The sequence below is a fragment of the Carassius auratus genome, chromosome 27 (genome assembly GCF_003368295.1).
Source record: "Carassius auratus strain Wakin chromosome 27, ASM336829v1, whole genome shotgun sequence".
NCBI classification, from domain to species: Eukaryota; Metazoa; Chordata; class Actinopteri; order Cypriniformes; family Cyprinidae; genus Carassius; species Carassius auratus.
In genome coordinates this window covers 19,780,613-19,800,592 of record NC_039269.1, presented here as the reverse complement: position 1 = coordinate 19,800,592, position 19,980 = coordinate 19,780,613, and the positions used below count along the sequence as shown (strand labels likewise).

Genomic DNA, 19,980 nt, shown 5'->3' with positions numbered 1-19,980 from the left:
CTCGTCAGATAAGTGTGTGTTGATGATGTCGGTTAGACACAATGGATTGTATCTTGGAGTTTGTCGAGGATATAAGTATGTTCAGGAGAATATGTAACATTCTGTCATTATTTACTCACCCCCACGCAGTTTCAACCATGCTATATAATTATAATGCTTGGGTGCTTGTTGACTTCACATTAAAATAACAATCTCCTGTGTGTACAGTAAAAGCAAAGGTTTAAGAATTATGATCTATGAATCTTGAAAAGATTATGTACGAATATTGCATAAATGAAATATAAGACATTCCTTTGATATGAAAGTTCTGGGTTCTTGACATACATGTTTTTTTGTTTTTTTTTAATCTGAACAGCTACACACTTGAACAAATACAATACACGATAACAAAGTACATGATGCATAGTTTAAATTTTTAAATATTTAGTTCATAGTAGTGTGTCATGGGGTGCAATGTGATATTAAAACGAAAGTTCAGCCCAAAATATAAATTATGTCATTATTTACTTTCTATCATATCATTGTATGATGTTCTGCATAATACAAATTAATATGTTTTGAAAAAGTTTTGGGGACCATTGACTTCCATTGTATGGAGGAACAAAAACCACTGAGACATTTTTCAAAATACCTTTATATTCAACAGAAGAAAGGAAGTATTCATGGTTTTTAACTACATGTAGATTATGAAATTATGGCATGTCCCTTTAAAACAAACACATTTGAATCTATTGGAAATTTCTCTTCATCCTTCTCATGTACTGTAAATGTGTTTCTTTCCAGTGTAATTTTACTGCTTTTAGTCCATGTTTAGTTTTACTAGTTATGTACTAGTTATGTAAGAACACCAGCTCCGAGCCAGCATGTGAGATGCTGCTGAATTTTGTGCAGCACATTATTAAATCTTCTTCATTAATGTTCATAAACCCAGCGTGTCTTTCAGATCATTTAAAAAACTCAGGGAACAGCTGCTCTGGTAAATTCATCTAGTTTACATTACCATACCAAAGTTCTGCTCAAATACATCCAGCTTGGATAATTTGCCTCTATTCTCCTTTCACAGATTTAAGTAAATGGACCTTCAACTGCCTCTTGTGAATTGCTGCTTGCCCAGACTGTGAAGATCTTCACGTGAAGATTTTGTCAGTCATCTGTTCCTTGCTTCATCTTTTCAGAGCCAAGGGATCAGTCTTATTTGGCCTTTTTTCCACAGAGCTAATTTGTTTAATGCAAGATCTAGTGCATATGAATCTCATGGTCAGACCATCACCACAGTGGCCAGTGGAACGCTTCTCCATCAGGTCTGGAGATTCAACAGCTCAGGTGTTGTTAGTGACTTCATTAACAGTGCTGCTTTTCTTCCCATGAGAACAATATGGGACCCTACTTGCCTTATCATGTCTCCTGGGAACCCAAGACTCAAGGCAGCATCCATGGTGCTTTTAACTCGCATTGTGACTCTGGGATGTTTCCCTGAAGACCATTCACAGTCATTTTTCTCTGTTTATTTGCATCTCATGGACTCCTTGCCTACTTTTGAGGAGTCAGAGCTCAGTGTCTTTGGCAAGGAATTCTCAGTTTTCTATGCCAAGGAAAGCACTCATGGCAGGTTTGAGAGAGTTTGTTCCCCTCGGATACGAGTGTTGAGTGCAGATCCGGAAGGAGAGAGTCGCAGCCACTTGCAAAGCTCCGATTAAGACCATTGGATCCCAGGACCAGCAGGACGTAAAGGGTTAAAGGAGAAGTTTATTAAAAAAAGACAATTATAATTGAAGACAAAACAAAACTTATGTTTTCCCTATTCTTTTATGTCTAGTAATAGGTCCAGTCTGTTCTTTACCATACAATGAAAATACTTTTCAGAGCTAAAAAAAAAAAAAAATAACAATAAAATCCTAAAATTGGTTCAGATATCTTTGTGCTATATTAATTTACATTTATTCATTTAGCAGACGCTTTTATCCAAAGCGACTTACAGATGAAGACAGTGGAAGCAATCAAAAACAACAAAAAGAGCAATGATATATAAGTGCTATAACAAGTCTCAGTTAGGTTAATACAGTACAAGTAGCATGGGATTTTATATAATGAATAAAAAGAAAACAGATAGAATAAAAAAAATAAAAGAATAGAGCAAGCTAGTTAGAGGTCTTTACACAAACACACACATACATATACAATTGCATAATAAATGAAAAGAAAATAGAATACAAAAAGATTAGTTAGATTTTTTAAAGAATAGAATTAGAATAGTGAGTGTTAAAGTTAGAGGGTCAAATAAAGATGGAAGAGATGTGTTTTAAGCCGATTCTTGAAGATGGCTAAGGACTCAGCTGCTCGGATTGAGGAGGGAACATTTAATTTAAAAGTCCGTAAAAGTGACTTTGTGCTTCTTTGGGATGGCACAATCAAGCGACGTTCACTTACAGAACGCAAGCTTCTAGAGGGCACATAAGTCTGAAGTAATGAATTTAGGTAAATGGGTGCAGAGCCAGTGGTAGTTTTGTAGGCAAACATTAATGCCTTGAATTTTATGCGAGCAGCTATTGGAAGCCAGTGCAAATTGATAAACAGAGGTGTGACGTGTATTCTTTTTGGCTCATTAAAAATTAATATTGCTGCCGTGTTCTGAATTAATATTCAAAGTGTTAAGTCATACAATATATTGGGGAAAAGGCTGACTTTTAAAGGGATGGTTCACCCAAAAAGGAAAATTCTGTTTCTATCAATTACTCACCTTCATGTTGTGTCAAACCCATAATACTTTGGTAAATAAATAAAACAAATAGTACAGTAATCAGGGATAACCAACTATTCTTGTTTGAAGCATGAAAACAAACCTAATTTGATCTTGTGCATCAAGCAAGGAACTTGAGCTTCTGTTTACCATATTTGATGAGCTCTATGGTTATGTGTTAATCAAAAAAACTACTTGATTCATATGGTTTCTATATGGTATCTCTTTATTAACCTTCTTCATAGTTTTGGTCAATTGGACTTTCAATTAAGGGAAATCAATTCATTTAAATTAATCCTTAATTGTGTTTTGAAGATGAAGAAAAGTCTTTAGGGTTTGGATTATGGGTTTGGAATGCTATGAAAGTGAGTAAATAATTTTTAGGTGAACTAACCCTTCGTATGGTTATTTACTGACAGTCTTGCCATACATTTGCTCTCAAGTATTTGATAAAAAAGTTTTGATAGGTTGCAGAAAGTTACACATTTTCTGTTGTATGAGATCTAGCAAGCGTGGAAGGCTAGCTGTATGCAGCCATCAAGACAGAAGCCATTGCTGCAGGTCAGGATATGCATGCTGGTGTTTCTGACCATGCTGATCCTAGCATGCATGAAGAGGAAGTTCCAGCCAAACGCCCAATGCTCTCTCTTCCAACACAGCTAAGGAGTGGGGAATAAGCTCAGCCAATGTATGCAATTCTCTTTCCCCACTCTCCAGATTGAAGACATTCCTTCAGTCTCTCTTGTCCACAATTAAGCAGGTGGATATGAAGAGCAGAAGTGAGGTGTGGGCAGCCCGTTACAGCCGACTGGATGAGACCCAGATGAAGGTCCCCAGAGCGAGCCTGTGTATGAACACCGTGCAGGGACAAGATCCGATTTATACCTGGGTACAAATACCTCAATGGACCATTTTATTTAAATGCATCTTGGTTATTTTTTTGTGATGCACTTATATTCATAAAATTCATAAAATTCAAGCCAAAACTGAAAAAGTTACAACTGATAACCCTAAAAAATAAATAATAATAATGCAAAAAATACATTTTTATACCAAAAGTAAATATAGGGAACACAACATTGTAATGCATACTATGAAAAATGGATATTCATTTTGTTAAAGATTATGTTTAACATCAATTATGCTGAGGATTTTTTGAGAGACTGCATACTTTTTCAGCATTTTAGCTCGAGAGCAGCCCGTAGATGTTTTTTAATATCATTCTATTAGTTCATTTTGAAAGTTCATTTGATTTGTATTGTCTGTTTACAGGTCAACTCAGCATCACTGGTTCCCTTGACAAAAACCCATTTAGCTCTTTGAACAACAAAGGTTTGTGATTGTTATATAATTTGTTCCTGATGATAACGTTTTGTTCAAATGAAAACAACTTATATGAATCTTGAAGACTATAAGTGACAACAGTAGAGGGAGAATGGACCAGGCCTGGGTCATTTTACATTTGGTCGGCCATGAGACGGCTGCCGCTCTTTTTGTTTGTTTATTTTTCATTTGTTTCTGAAGTGTATGTTAATTTTGAGCCAGTTCCCACCTCCTTTTTCCTGCATCAATGAACCAGTTAGCTATAAATGAACTACACAGTTGCATGACTTCAATGTCATCACCATGAGTCTACAATTTTACTCTTGACTGAAAGACTTTTTTTTTTTTTCACAGAATGAGACAGAAATTGAATTGCGCAGTCTGCTGGGACAGGATTTCCAAGGTCTTCATAATGAGCTGCTTTTGCATCTAGGCGAACACTACCAGCAGGTCTTTAATGGACTTGCTATTTTAGCTTCTTTCGCCTATAGTGACGACCCCTACCAGGGCCCAAGAGAAATCACCACCCCAGGACGCATGGTACAGCTGCTCTAATAATAATCATCTGATTAAGGCCCTTGAGTATCTAGCAAGTCTCTTACAAACTGATTCATGCACAGTTGAAAGCATTGGAGTCTGTTTTCTGTTATAGTCATTGTTCTGGAAATAATGCCGTCTGTCATGGCACTGTATGTGTGTGCAGACAGATTATCTGCAGCCCAAGCTCCTTGGCGTTCTGGCTTTCTTCAACATGCAGCTATTTAGCTCTAGCGCTGGAGAGAGATAGAAAAAGAAAATGGTAGGTGTTGAATACAATTCGTCTGGTTTTAATGAGAAACATTAGCTTTCAGTAGCTATGATCTGTTTTCCTGCATTATAAATACACCGCGTTCTAGGCACAGCATACTGTAATCGTTTATTTTTCTGTTCTCACTGAAAGCAAAATACTGCAGAAAAGGACAAATCCACCTGTCAGAATATATTAAGTGTTCAATATGCTGTTATATGCAGCTGTATTTTGAACCAATTAAATATGTTCTGTTCTTCATTGCTTGTCATGGCTGGTTAGGACAAAGGGATAGTTCAGCCAAAAATGAAAATTCTTTCATCATTTACATTCTGTCATGTTCCAAATCCACGATGACTTTCTCTCTTACATGAAACAAAAAAGAAATGATTTTAATCGACCCAATCAATCCAGCAGCAGGCTATTATGCATCAAAAATTAGAGAAAAAAAAAAGTCAAGCACCAAAAAAGTTTTAGAAAATTAAATTTTTAGTCATACCTGTGACCTAAAGCAAACATTCTTTACAAATTCAAATGTTTTTGTTCTCAGAGAAAAGTAATATGGATACTTTTATCAAAGAAAATTTAAGAAATTGCTTTTTTATTAAGTATAGATCACCATAAACTCAGGATTTTAAGTATGTAATCTTTATCAGTGTGTGTTATAGTACAAAGAGGCCAGAGCTGTAGGAGCTCTTGAGAAAATTTTGTACTTGAAGTAGCAAGATTGTTCTATTGACATTATGTCAGTTAACGTATGACCTTTTTTTCCCCACTCTGAACATTTTAATGCCCCTGATGAAGCTAATGGGTCCGAAGCACATCAGCTCAGTCCGAGTGAAGATGATGACCACACTCAGAACTGGCCTGAGGTACAGGAACGACTTCCCAGAGCTCTGCTGCAGGTGTGTTTCTCTCCGAGTGGTGTGAATGCACAGAAGCAGCTGTGCAAAGAGATTACGAAGAGGATCAGAAGCACCACTGATAAGATCCAGACTGTTCTTTAATAACTGCAGGCAGCTCAGCAGGACACCAGATTTGCATTTATTTTTTAACGTTTAAGCTCAGTAAGAACCATCTGTATCTAATATAAAGTCAGGCCAGAGGGTGAAATTCTAATTGCACTTTAACCACAAAATTACAAAGATATGGGTTTAATTGCTATCTTGTTGGTTTAGAGGATGTGGGACCGTGTGCTGTCTTGACCCGTCTTATCTGAGTCCGCTTCTGAGTCATGTAATCATTGCTCTATTACCTCTCATCCATCAAGCCTAAAGAGACAGCAGTGCACTACCTCATAGTGGAGAACAGGTGTGTGTCATTCCTCCTTTTTCTTTTATGTCTTACGTTAGATTTAGTTTAATTTCTCTAAAGGTTTTTGATGATTTTTTTTTTAGATGTTTTTATTAGTGCTGTCAAATGATTAATTGCTATTGATCACATCCAAATTTACATTATGTGTGTAATTTGTATATTTACTATGTTAATATAAACACACACTGTATGTTATGGTTATATATTAAATATATTGATCTGTAATATAAATTATATAAATATATAAATGTAAAAGCATTTAAAAAAATATATACTGAATGTGTGTGTATTTATATAAATCTACACAGTACACACAAATATATTATGTAAACAAAAACTTTTATTTTGGATGCGATTAATTGTGATTAATCATTTGTATTATATTGTATATAATTTGTAATGTATTTTCATTTTGTTTTCCTTGGTAAAATGTTTTTTTTTTCATGATCTTCTTTTCTCAGGGAGGAAGTGCAAGACTTCATGAAATCTACTTCCTCCCTGACCACCCAGAACTGAAAACCATTCGCAAGGTCCTTCAAGATTACCGTAAGGTACAGCCTAAACAAACTAATCTTCTCATCAATGTACAAAAGAATTATGTAAAAGTCAGATCAACAAAATGAAATAATTTGAATAATTATGGTTAACAATAGCAAACCTCAAGAGCACTGATGTATACAGTGCTGCAGCTCTCCATGTGGTCCATCCAGCATGAGAATATGTTGGGACGTACGCATCCATGCACTCATCAGCCTGAAGGAGATGATATACAAGAACCAGGTCAGACTTAAGGAGGCTTAAAATAAAACACATCAAGGGGCTGAAAGGTTGATCTACAGTATATTTGTTTGTTAGAGCATGTCTTGGACAGTGAGATGGTAGAGCCAGTGATCTCTCAGTTAGTGACGGTGTTGCTCCTGGGCTGCCAGGACGTCAATCCTGAAACCAGGCTTTTGTGTGGGGAACGCCTGGGGGAGTTGGGAGCCATTGATCCTAGTCGACTTGATTTGTCACCCGCTGACACTCAGGGAACTGGCTCGACATTTGTGGTAAGACATTTCTCAGACAGTTTTGTTCCTGCATGTGTCAAGCAGAATCATGAAGATCATGTTTTAAGTGTGAAGCTTTGCATTTTATGCATTTTGAGTGAAAATGCATAAAAATAAAAAATAGACTGTCTTTATGCTTTTAGAGTGGGATCGATGATCTAAACTTTGCCTATGAACTATACTGACAGAGCTGACCAGAGCCTTTCTAGCCTGTGCAGATGAGGTGAGAGCTCAAGATGCTGCAGCTTACACAATGCAGGTCACACTATAAAGATAATGACCTTTGTAACTCACTTTTAGTCTTGGATTGAAATTTTAAAAGTGTTTAGCAAGTAGATTTTTAGTCAGGTTTTTACCAACTTAGAATTAAACTATATACAAATTTGTCCCTGATAAATGGTTGATGTTTCAATTTTATACCATTTTGTCCCATATTTTGCTCTATGTGCTGATTGGATGCACTCAGGAGGAGCAGCAAGAGGTACACATTCAAGCTCTGTGGAAAGGACCCATAACTCTTCATGCAGTTTTTCACAGTGAAATAGTAAAAGAGAGTAAAATGCTTAAAATAGTGTTTCTGTTTGGGTCCTGTGGGTGAATGAAGAGATGATGGCAGTCCTAAAGAAAGGTTAATGGGACTGCATTAGAATGACTCCAGTCTGAGTCAGCTCAGCACACAAACCGTCTTCTCTGTGCTGGACCACCTCACTCAGTGGTCCCGCCACAAGCTGCAGAGTCTGAGACTCTGAGTACCAACAAGAGGACAGGCAAACATGCCAGAGTGCAGCCGCAGCCGCAGCCACAGGTCAATTACAAGATTACACTAGATTTCATTCAGTCCTGTTTTCTTGCCTTAAAAGCTGATGGTTATTATTTATTCATGTTTTGACATTATTGGGAATGATAATAGGCAATATGTGTTTTGTTCTTTATTGAGTTTTACTTTACCAATTCCCTTTAAATATTATTATTTGCGACCACAAAACCAGTCATACATGGGTATGTTTGTAGCAGTAGCAATAGCCAACAATACTTTGTATGGGTCAAAATGATAGATTTTTCTTTTAAGCCAAAAATCATTAGAATATTAAGCAAAGATTATATTCCATGAAGATATTTTTCATTTTTCTACCATAAATATATCAAAACTTACATTTTGATTAGTAATATGCATTGTTAAGGAGATCATTTGGACAACTTAAAAGGTAATTTTCTCAATATGTTTTTTTTTTTTGCACCCTCAGATTCCAGATTTTCAAAGCTTATTTAGTCATATTTCACTGATGTGACTCAATTCATAATGCTGTGAATTATTATTTTTCTATAAAAACAATTTATTACTTTTCAGCTCTGTATCGTGTGTAACTCAAGTGAAACTGAAATAATTCTGGCTCTTTCTTCATCCTGATAGGCCCAGATAGTAGTGAGTATCAAAGTGTTCTGGCCTTTCTTTTCAGCATTCCTCAGGATGTGCCGGCTAAGGCACCCTTCCGCTCCAGAGCCTACACATGTGCTGTCATGCACTTTGAGTATTTTATCCGTGAGAAGAAGCAGAACATTCAGGACCATCTTTCATTCTTCCAGGTCTTAACAATCTACAGATGTTTTCAGTTTTTTTTTTTTTTTATTTGGCATGTGTTTTATGGTTACTGGTTATGGCTACTGACTAAATAAATAAATGAACATGAAATACATTTACATTTACATTTAGTCATTTAGCAGATGCTTTTATCCAAAGCGACAATGGAAGCAATCAAAAACAACAAAAGAGCAATGACCTATAAGTGCTATAACAAGTAACAAGTTATCTTAAACGCAGTACACGTAACATGTAACACGTAAATATCGACTTGAGTCAAAATTACAAGAGAAAATATTCCATAAAGTAATTACTTTTATGTTAGAAATTGACAGAAGAATGATATGAAATAACTGAAACGAACACAGCCGCAAATTTGGTCATTAAGGTCATTAAGTTTTTTTGTGTGTAATGTTTTTGAAGGCTCACTCATATGCTTTTATGCTCACTATTTATTTGATCAAGAATACGGTAAAAAGAGTAACATTGTGAAATATTATTAATATTTTAAATAGCTGTTTTATATTTTAATATATTTTAATATGTCATTTATTTCTGTGATGGTAAAGCTGATTTTTTAGCAACCATTATTCTAGTCTTCAGTGTCACCATGAATAAATAAAAAGTTATACAATGTGACACACAGCTATCCAACTTGAGCCAGACCAGGTGAGAACCACACACACTCTTATTTGTATGGATACCTGCCAAATTCAGGTCAGTGATAAACATAGTAACACCAGTGACATGTGTATTTCAACACTATATAATTTTTCACATTAAAAAAAACAAAACAACAATAATAAATAATTAAATAAATAAATAAATAAATAAAGAAAGAAAGAAAGAAAGAAAGAAAGAAAGAAAGAAAGAAAGAAAGAAAGAAAATTTGTGCTAAATTATACAGTGTCTATGAAGGACCAAAGCTGTAAAAAATACAAACAAACAAATAAATAAATAAAGGTTTATTTATACAGCTGTTTACATTTATGGACAATTGTAATTCAACATAATATGAAAAAAAACTCGATAAAAATAACTGGGAATTCTCCCATTGATCTGCAGTATCCCAAAGATGTTTGGATGGTGTGTAAAGTAAAAAAAAAATAAATACAGAAAATAATTAATAAAGGAAAAAATATTACAAACAATTTAGGATGTAGAATTACATTTAGGAATAAACTTAATTTTTAATTCAATGTATTTGTTTTATCAAGTAAATTTTCTTTTTTTTTTCTGTATGTATGTACGGTGCCTTCCTGTGTTTTTGTTGTTGTTGTTGTTTTGGATATTTGTCACAGTTAAAAGATTCAGGTCATCAAACAAATTTTAATATTACACAAATATAATGCAAGTCAATAAAAAATGTTTTTTATTTATTTATTTTTTTATTATGATTTCATTTATTAAGGGAAAAAAGCTGTCCAAACCTGCCTGGCACGATGTGAAAAATTATTTGCCCCCTCCTGTTAAATCATGAAAGAAAAACTTTGATTCAGCACATGAAAGAAAAACTTTCATTAAGCACAATATTTTAGAAAGCTTAGTTATATTTCACTAGTCACTAGCAACACATCATGCTGCGATCTAAAGAAATTCAAAAACAGCTGAGAAACAAAATAGTTGACATGTATCAGTCTGGAAAGGGTTCTAAAGCCGTTTCTAAGGAGAAAATGGAGAAAACTTGGAACAGTGTTGAACCTCCCCAGGGGTGGCTGCTCTACCAAAAATTACTCCAAGAGTGCAACAAAAACTCATCCAGGAGGACATAAAAGAACCTCTAAAGAACTGCAGGCCTCACTTGCCTCGATTAAGAAAATTGATCATGCTGCAACAATAAGAAAGAGAATGGGCAAAAACGCCATCCGTGGGAGATTTCCAAGGCAAAAAATATTTTGATTATCCCCAAGACTTTTGGCCAAATATTCTGTGGACTGATGAGACAAAAGTTTAACTATGGAAGGTGTGTGTCCCGTTACATCTGGTGTAAAACCAACACAGCATTTCATAAAAAGACCATCATACAAATAGTCAAACATGATGGTAGTAGTGTGATGGTCTGGGGCTGCTTTGGAGCTTCAGGACCTGGAAGACTTGCCATAATTGATGGAACCATGATTTCTGAACTCTATCAGATAATCCTGAGAAAGAATGTCCGGCCATCAGTTTGTGACCTCTAGCTCAAGCACACTTAGGTTATGCAGCAGGACAATGATCCCAAACACACCAGCAAGTCCACCTGTGAATGGCTCAAGAAAATTCCTGAGAAAAATGGCCAAGTCAAAGTACAGGCTAAAATCCAACTGAGTTGCTGTGGCATGACCTTAAACAGTCCATTCATTCTTGAAAACCTTCCAATGTGGCTGAATTAAAACAATTCTGCAAAGAAGAGAGGGCCAAAATTCTTCCACAGCGATGTGAAAGACTCTTTGCCAGTTATCGTAAACACTTGATTGCGGTTGTTGATTCAAAGGGTGGCACAACCAGTTATTAGATTAAGGGCGGTAAAATTGAGTTAAACTTGAGAGTGTTTTGTCACTGACTTTTGCATGGTTAACCATTCATGTATTTTCTCATTTTTAGTATTATTGTAACTACTACTTTTCCTCTCACTTGCTTAACTTTGCATGCAGATTGTCCATTATCATGGTATTATTAACTCTATTTTGGGTCTTGGCCATCTCTCTACAATAATAACCCAGGTCAATGGAGTTCTGGCCAGCAGGTAGGTGTACTGATGTAGACACAGCCTTCTGACATGGTTTCATGCAGTTCCAGGATTTGTGTTTTTAAACTGATGTAATTTCCTTTACAAAGACCATGATGAAAATCCGATCTGAATGCGTACCGGTTCGAGGCAGCATAGAATCTGTCAAAGTGGGACCTAGCTGAGGATTATCTTGCCTCTGGTAAAGGATTTTTGCCGTTTCTAAAAATATACAAATGTTTTTCAGATTGAAGAAGCATTAAAGGGTTAGTTCACCCAGATAGCAAAACTATGTAATTAATAACTTACCCTCATGTTGTTCCAAACCCGTGAGACCTCCGTTTACCTTTGGAACACAGTTTAAGATATTTTAGATTTAGTCCGAGAGCTCTCAGTCCCTCCATTGAAGCTGTGTGTACGGTATACTGTCCATGTCCAGAAAGGTAAGAAAAACATCATCAAAGTAGTCCATGTGACATCAGAGGGTCAGTTAGAATTTTTTAAAGCATCGAAAGTACATTTAGACATTGCAGTCTGGATATCCAGTTTGCAAACAAATTATTCAGTTCACCCTCTGAGTTAAAACAAACCAATATCCCAGAGTAATTCATTTACTCAAACATTACACTGACTGAACTGCTGTGAAGAGAGAACTGAAGATGAACACCGAGCCGAGCCAGATAACGAACAAAACATTGAACGTCCTGAAATGCAGTAAATATATTGGTAAAACAGTTCATGTGACATCAGTTGCTCAACTTTAGTTTTGCGATGCTATGAGAAAACGTATTTTTTTGCGCAAAGAAAACAAAAATTACATAATTTACGCAACCATACTTCTCCCTGAGTCACATCTTCCCCCATTTTGGATAGTACCCAAGAACGTATTGGATGTAATCAGTGTTGTTTACATTCAGGGAAAAAGTGCATGCATGAATTTAATGTCCGTAATGAGTTGTTTTCACTTTGGGGGAAAGCGTGTGTGGCCTTGTAATACTCTCTAAAATGGCATAATTCGGGGAAGAAGAATGGTTGGGTAAATAAAAAAAAATAATTTATGTATTCTCGTAGCATCGCTAAACTGAGGTTGAGCCACTGATGTCACTCGAACTGTTTTACCGATATATTTACTGCGTTTCTGGACCTGGGAACATTTCAGTTGCATTGCTGTCTGTGGAGGGTCAGATAGCTCTCTGATTTCATCAAAAGTATCTTAATTTGTGTTCTGAAGATGAACGAAGGTCTTACTGGTTGGGAACGACATGAAGGTAATTAATTACTTAATTTTCATTTTAAGGGTGAACTAACCCTTTAATGGAACTGAGTTTGTAGTGAAGTAGCCTAGTGATTAAAATCAATTTACTATCAAGCCATCTACTCATCTCCCCATCTCCCGAATCTGCCACTCCAGCAACGATGTCTTTGCTGTGCTGATGGAGATTGTGGCCAAAGTTTTCTTTGCTTACTCTCAACAAGCTATGTGGATAATGATAGCCGTGTCAAAGGTCATACATCTCAGTCAGATCTACAACCATAAATAATGTATTTTCATGGAAATAAACTGTGTAATGTATACCCTTCTTTCCTTTTTTTTTTAGTCCTCCTATCCAACTCGAATGAACAGATGCAAGGAGATCTTGAAGAAGGCTGTCAGTCTGAATAAGTCATTTGGGAAATTTATGAGAGATGCCAACAGACTGACTGACAAGCTGGAGGAGCTTGGCAATAAACCAGTAGGACAGACTGTACCGCTAGCAAGAAAATATTTTTAGATTCCCAAGGAAACAGCTTTTATGCATTTATTATGAATCTTTAGTATTCCTCAACTGTCCCCTTAGGCATTAATTTTAAAATCAGTTGGTTCTAAAATTACTCTGACTGTTTAATTGTGTAGGTGGACGGGAACAGCAGCACCCTCAGCATGAGTGTACACTTCAAAATGCTTAAGTGGTGGAAGAGCCCACCTTCAGTCAGATCCTCATCCCCCTGCAGTCTGTCCTTATACCCACCCTGTCTTCCACTGGAGGAGCCAATCCCAAAAACGATGCCTTTCCAGGACACTCGGTCTACCTTGTTGGCTTCGTTGACACGGTCAGGCCCACTATACTCCAGTTTTTGAGCACATAATGAATCACTCTCATTTTTAACGATATTTCGTGAAATATAACATATACGTTTATATATATAATATAAATATAAATTTCTTTTCATGAAGGTAGAGAGCTTGACATCCTTGCAGGGTCTGATGGGAAGTTCTACACCATGATGTGCAAACCTAAAGATTTATTGAGCAGCAAATCAGCATTTTAGAATGATTTCTGAAGGTTCATGTGACACAGAATAAAATACATTTTAAAGCATATTCAAATAGAAAACATTTATTTTAAATTATTATAGTGTTTCACAACATTTCTGTCTTAATACTTTAATATTAATATATAAATATTACATTAATAAATTTTTATTTGAATGGTATTGTATTGTATATAGGCATGAAATATCGATTAACCAGTCAGAATCAGTTCCAGAGAGTGTTTAACATGATGTTTTAATATTTAGTTGTTGTTTTTTTGTCAGACTGTTTTCAATTCCCTTTTTTTTATTATTGTGAAATTAGTGTCTTTTTTTTGAACAGGGATCTATGTCAGTGGGACAAAGCTGTGAAAGCTGATTTTGCCCAGAACAGCATCTTTTCAGGAGAAGCTGAAGCTGCATAAAGATGTGCCGTGTGCCAGACACCCACCAGTTTTCATGAGTGGTTCCTACAGACATTTCCTGTTCCCACCTCTCGGTATACTGTATATTACAGGCTCTCAGAGTTTTATTCATATTCATAGTATCTTTGCACAGTAAGATGCTAGATGTTTCTTGGTATTAGCTATTAAAGTGAGTTTTGAGTAATTCATTAGAAAAGCACTTACTTGAATCTCTTCGCACATGGCACAGATGTGGCATTTCACAGGTACAACAGCAGGTCTGCTTACTGTCATTCTATTGCGGTCATGTCTATGGTGGGCTATAGTCTTGGCCTTGGTGAGCGCAACGGAGAGAACATTTTGGTTTAACTCCCTAAGAGGAACCAGAAAGAGCCACTCATGAGGTGAACATCTCTGAACTTACACTACAGTTCAAAAGATTGGGGTTGAAAATATTTTCTGAAATGACTCTCTTATTCTCACCATGGCTACATTTGTTTGATAAAAAATACAAGACTGCACTGTTAATTATTTGACTGTAAATTTACAATAAATTGCAGGTTAATAATTGCATGACTTTCACAGTAAGTTACTGTAACATTTTTACAGTAAATTATTGTGAAATGACAGCTGTATACTGTGACTTCACAGTAATTCTGACATCGCATTACTGTGATTTAGCGGTAAGCTGCTGTAGAATTAATGTATTTAACTGTGAAATTACAGTTGGTGTCTATGTATTACTGTAATTTAACAGTAAGCAGATGTAGAATTCATGTATTTAACTGTGAAATTAGTGTCTATTATTGTAATTTAGCAGCAAGCAGATGTAGAATTAATGTATTTAACTGTGAAATTAGTCTATCTATTACTGTAATTTAGCAGTAAGCAGCTGTAGAATTACTGTACATAACTGTGAATGTCTATCTATTACTGTGATTTAGCATAAATGATGGACCAAACAAAACTGATAAAAACAGTGACATAACTTTTATTTTTTAGAAGTAAAATACTATTTAATTACATGAATAAAACACTGGGCAACAGGGATTGACACTGGGTAACAGGAATGTGTGTCAAAAGAGAAAGAAGGAGACAGAGAAGAGAGAGTGAGGGAGAGAGATGTAAGAAAAGACAAAAAGGTGGGAATAGAGAGGGTCGCAGGTGTCTCTCTCCTTCCCTCGCAGCTGGCACCTGCATAGTGTGGGTTCTATCCACTATATACAAAAGATAAGAAAGACAAAAAGTTTAAGTTACTCTGTGGTGGACTGACTCCCTGTAAGTATGGTGCTCGCATTGTAACACTAATCCTAAAATGTCTACAATTTAAGTAATTTCAACTATTAAAAAAAATGTGAATAGTACTCTCAATTAATATTAAATCAACAAACCAGGACTCTAATCACTCCTGTTACTTTTACCCAGTCCTATTATTTTTCACGTGAGTAAAAGGACTGAAAGTAACATGATTGAGGTTAAAAGGTTAGTTCACCCAAAAATGAAAATTCTGTCAGTAATTACAGAGCACAAATTAAGATATTTTTGATGAAATCTGAGAGCTGGATCACTCCTCCATCGGCTTCTAAGGGTTTGAAACTTGCTGGCCCAGAAAAATGTATTAAAGACATCTTTAATATAGTCCAAGTGACTCCAGTAGCTCAATCTTAAGTTTATAAAGCGACGAGAATACTTTGTGCGTAAAAAAAAAACAAAAAACAACTTTATTCCACAATTCATTTCCTTCTCTGTAGGAAATGAATAGTGGAATAAAGTCATTATTTTTGGGGGGGTTTTGCGCACAAAAAGTATTCTCGTTGCTTGGTAAACGTAAGATTGAGCCACTGTAGTCACTTGGACTATATTAATGATGTTTTTAATACATTTTCTGGGCCAGCAAGTTTCAATCCCTTAGAAGCCTATGGAGGAGTGAGACAGCTCTCAGATTTAATCAAAAATATTTTAATTTGTGTTCCGAAGATGAGAGAAGGTCTTACGGGGTTGGAACAACATGAGGGTGAGTAATTACTGACAGAATTTTCATTTTTGGGTGAACTAACCCTTTAAGCAAAAATTGCCTGCTAAATTGCATAGTAATTCAACACAGTAGCAAGTAATGTAAATTTACACTTAAAACTATTGTAAAGTACTGTAAATTTGACGTTTTTTAGACGTCAAGGCATGTTAAAATCAAATAAACGTAAAAACAATTAATTTTACACATTTATTTTGCAGTCTGTCTAAACTCTACATTGAATCAGGAGACACTATAGAACACATTAAAGGGATAGTTCACCCCAAAAATCTTTGGAACACAAATTAAGATATTTTAAGAAATCCGAGAGCTTTCTGTATCCTCCATGGACAGCAATTATTTTACTTTCAAGGCCCGGAAAGATTGTTAAAATAGTCCATATGTATACAGTGGTTAAACCTTAATGTTACGAAGCGACGAGAATACTTTTACTGCGCAGAAACAAAACAAAACAAAATAGAATACCGACTTTATTCAACATTTTTCCTTTCTGTGCCAGTATCCGATGCTGTTCACGTGATGTGTTCTTGATCATGCATGTGATTGCATTGGGCACAAAAAGTACTCTAGTCGCATCATAACATTGAGGTTGAACCACTGTAGTCACATGGACTATTTTAACGATGGTTTTACTACCTTTCTCGGACTTGAAAATGGTTATAACATAGTAGTCTATAGGTGGGATCAGAAAGCTCTCATATTGCTTAAAATTTTCTTAATTTGTGTAGAACAAAATTCTTGTGTTTGGAACATCGTGAGGGGATGTAATTAATGACAGATTTTTAAATTTTGGGTGAACTAACCCTTTAATAGCTTCAGTAAACTTCTTACTGCATAACTACATCTAGCTTAAAGGAACACGCCGACTTTTTGGGACTTTAGCTTATTCACCGTATCCCCCAGAGTTAGATAAGTCCATACATACCCTTCTCATCTCCTTGAGTGCCTCTGTTTGATGCACCCACCGCTAGCCTAGCTTAGCACAAAGACTGGAGGTAAACAGCTCCAGCTAGCATACTGCTCTCAATAAGTGACAAAATAACGCCAACATTTTCCTATTTACATGTTGTGATTTGTATAGTCACAGTGTGTACAAATAACAAGGTCATATGAGACACAACCATCTTCTAACTGTATACATACTGGGAACTATATTCTCAGAAGGCGAAGCACTGCTACTTCTTTGGAGTGATTTACTCCAATTCTGAGCAAACTCTCTGCTCCTCACCACAGGGCTTCTCAGGTGCTGTGAGAAAATCACTCCCCAAGTAGCAGTGCTTCGCCTTCTGAGAATATAGTTCCCAGTATGTATACGGTTAGAAGATGGTTAGAGTCACTGTGACTATACAAATCACAACATGTAAATAGGAAAATGTTGGCCTTATTTTGTCACTTATTGGGAGCAGTATGCTAGCTGGAGCCGTTTACCTCCAGTCTTTGTGCTAAGCTAGGCTAGCGGTGGGTGCCTCAGACAGACTTACGGCAAGCACGGAGATGAGAAGGGTATGTATAGACTTATCTAACTCTGGGGGATACGGGGAATAAGATAAAGTCACAAAAAGTCAGCATGTTCCTTTAACACAGATACTGTGTTTCATTAGTCCGTTCTTAAATTTGAACACAGCTTACATTAGATTGACATCCATTCGAAGTCAATGAGCTTCCTGATAAGAGTGCAGACTTGCTGGTTCATGTGACCTCTCTGCCTCTTAGATTTTGTGCCCGTCTCTGGGTTGATGCCCAAGAAGCACCTACAAACAAAAAGACAGAAGAAACCTGTTAGTTTAATTCGTGTGATGAAAAAGGTGTCAGTTCCCAGTCACCACCTTCAGTGGGTCACTGCTTTTGCAGTACAGAGTCAAACTAAAGTTAGCTCAGTTTAAACAAAGGTGTAATTCAGGTGTAAGTACTGTTAATTCAGAAAAAAAAAATGCATGGAACTGAACTGAAAAACATTTCCATCACAAACACAGTCAAGAATAGACCTTCACCAAAGTAGAGGTGTGTGATTTACCTAGGCAAAGCATTCGCACACAACAATTTACATAATTTACATGTTCCGTTTGCAGAGGATGGAGTAAGAGCCTGTTGCCTGTCCATCTCCCTATGGCTGTTTCTACTTGTATTCTTCCTCCTAGAATTATTACCCGTTCACAGATGATGTGATAAACATGATAAACAATAGAGGGCTTCGCGCGAAACGCGCGTTAAGCGCGAATGGTGCTTTTTGTGCATTTAGCGTTTGACGCGAATTCGCGTCTGCCGCCCGAGTTGAAAAATTTGAACTTTGGCGTCAATTCGCGCCGCGTTAACCAATCAGGAGCCTGCTAGGAGTCACTCATTCATCAGTATGTTCATGCAGCCTCCGGTTATGCAGGAATAACGTTACCCTTCTCCACTCATTCAACAAGGAGGAACGACAGATGTTGTCAGTGAGCAGTCAACCGGAGCTATATGACAAAAGTTCATATTTCTATAGAGACAGGAATAAAAATGACCTATATATATATATATATATATATATATATATATATATATATATATATATATATATATAAAACATATTAATAGATAAATTGAATATAGGCCAAAGATAAGAAACGTTTCATTTTACCCCAAACGAATTATATTTTATCTTGAACCACTAAAGACACATCAGAGCCAGCGGCAAATGTCAGAAGATCTAGCCGAGGTAAGGCTACTCTCGGCGGATACATGATGACGGAGCTCCCGCTGATCGCATGGAGCTCATCTCCGAGATCGGCGAAACACATTTTTTAAATAGACGCTGTCATTATAAATAAACCGCATATTTGAGTTTAAAACAACTACATTCTCGCCTGAAATACTTTTAAAACTACATTTCATGACACAATAACAGTAATATTTTGAAAATTATCCGAATAAAAATGGCGGTTGAAAATGCTGCGTGAACTCAGTTGGATGAAGCCCCCCATTCATTTTTCTGTTGAGGAGAAAGACAACGGTTGCTCCGTTTCACACACACAGCAGATGAATTTAATCCACCTTTGCCCAAATCCACAAACACCATAATTTATCTAGTTGATAATAACTGTCATAATACCCACATTAAGGCCACATCTTACCTTATAACTTTATTTATCGTCGGTCAATGTAGAAAATGCTGTGGTAAAAGAGAGAACGCTGTTAGAGTAACTAAGATAAGCTTTAAGTAAAGCTAAAGTTAAATGTTCGACGGTGTATCTAATCAGACATCTCACAGTTAACTTAATACGGTATAATTAACACTACAACCAACGTCTTTTCATTCAAATTTGCGCGCTTAAACGTCCATGCGAGTCTGCTCCAGCTAAGTTACAAAAACATGACAACAGAACCTACAACTAACGCTAATTTGGTTCATACTTTTAAATTACATGCACTATCATATAAAAAACATCAAATTGATAAAGTTTGACATTTAAACACTTACCGCTGTCTGAATCCACCGAATGAGACCACGTAGATCAGAGAGCTCTGATGACGCTCTGATGACGCTGCCGCAGTTGCCACTCAAAAAAGACGGCATTCACAGTAGTTTCTTGTAAAAGCCCCGCGCCTGCATTATTTTCACAGTAAAAGTCTAAATACGGTATTATATTGTGAATTATCACAGTTAAAGCCTGTGAAGTGGTAATAATGTAATTAACTGTGAAATATTACAGTTATATCTTGTGAAATCCTGGAAAAATTTTACAGTGTGTAATATGCTGAAATATTATATTTAAAAATAAC

At 36.2% G+C, this 19,980-nt stretch overlaps 1 protein-coding gene and 1 long non-coding RNA gene across 2 annotated transcripts; one reads left to right on the top strand and one right to left on the bottom strand.

Moving 5' to 3' along the window:
- The first annotated feature begins 25 nt into the window (after nt 1-25).
- LOC113046459 (serine/threonine-protein kinase ATR) lies at nt 26-14,160 on the top strand. Its single transcript, XM_074559823.1, is given in 26 exon segments — nt 26-31; nt 835-976; nt 1,064-1,369; nt 1,372-1,618; nt 1,620-1,732; nt 3,245-3,429; nt 3,498-3,626; nt 4,415-4,600; nt 4,764-4,860; nt 5,623-5,752; nt 6,028-6,036; nt 6,038-6,106; nt 6,108-6,158; nt 6,623-6,636; nt 6,639-6,712; nt 6,815-6,886; nt 6,888-6,941; nt 7,001-7,210; nt 7,354-7,389; nt 7,392-7,469; nt 12,867-13,001; nt 13,095-13,229; nt 13,391-13,442; nt 13,445-13,587; nt 13,720-13,789; nt 14,132-14,160. Coding segments are annotated over 26 exon segments (2,772 nt in total).
- A 1,032-nt stretch (nt 14,161-15,192) lies between these two features.
- LOC113045779 (uncharacterized) lies at nt 15,193-19,941 on the bottom strand. Its single transcript, XR_003276034.1, has 4 exons — nt 19,679-19,941; nt 19,332-19,369; nt 17,854-17,975; nt 15,193-15,409 (listed from the first exon to the last, which is right to left on the bottom strand). It is a non-coding gene; the product is annotated as an uncharacterized LOC113045779 (long non-coding RNA).
- Nucleotides 19,942-19,980: the final 39 nt, after the last annotated feature.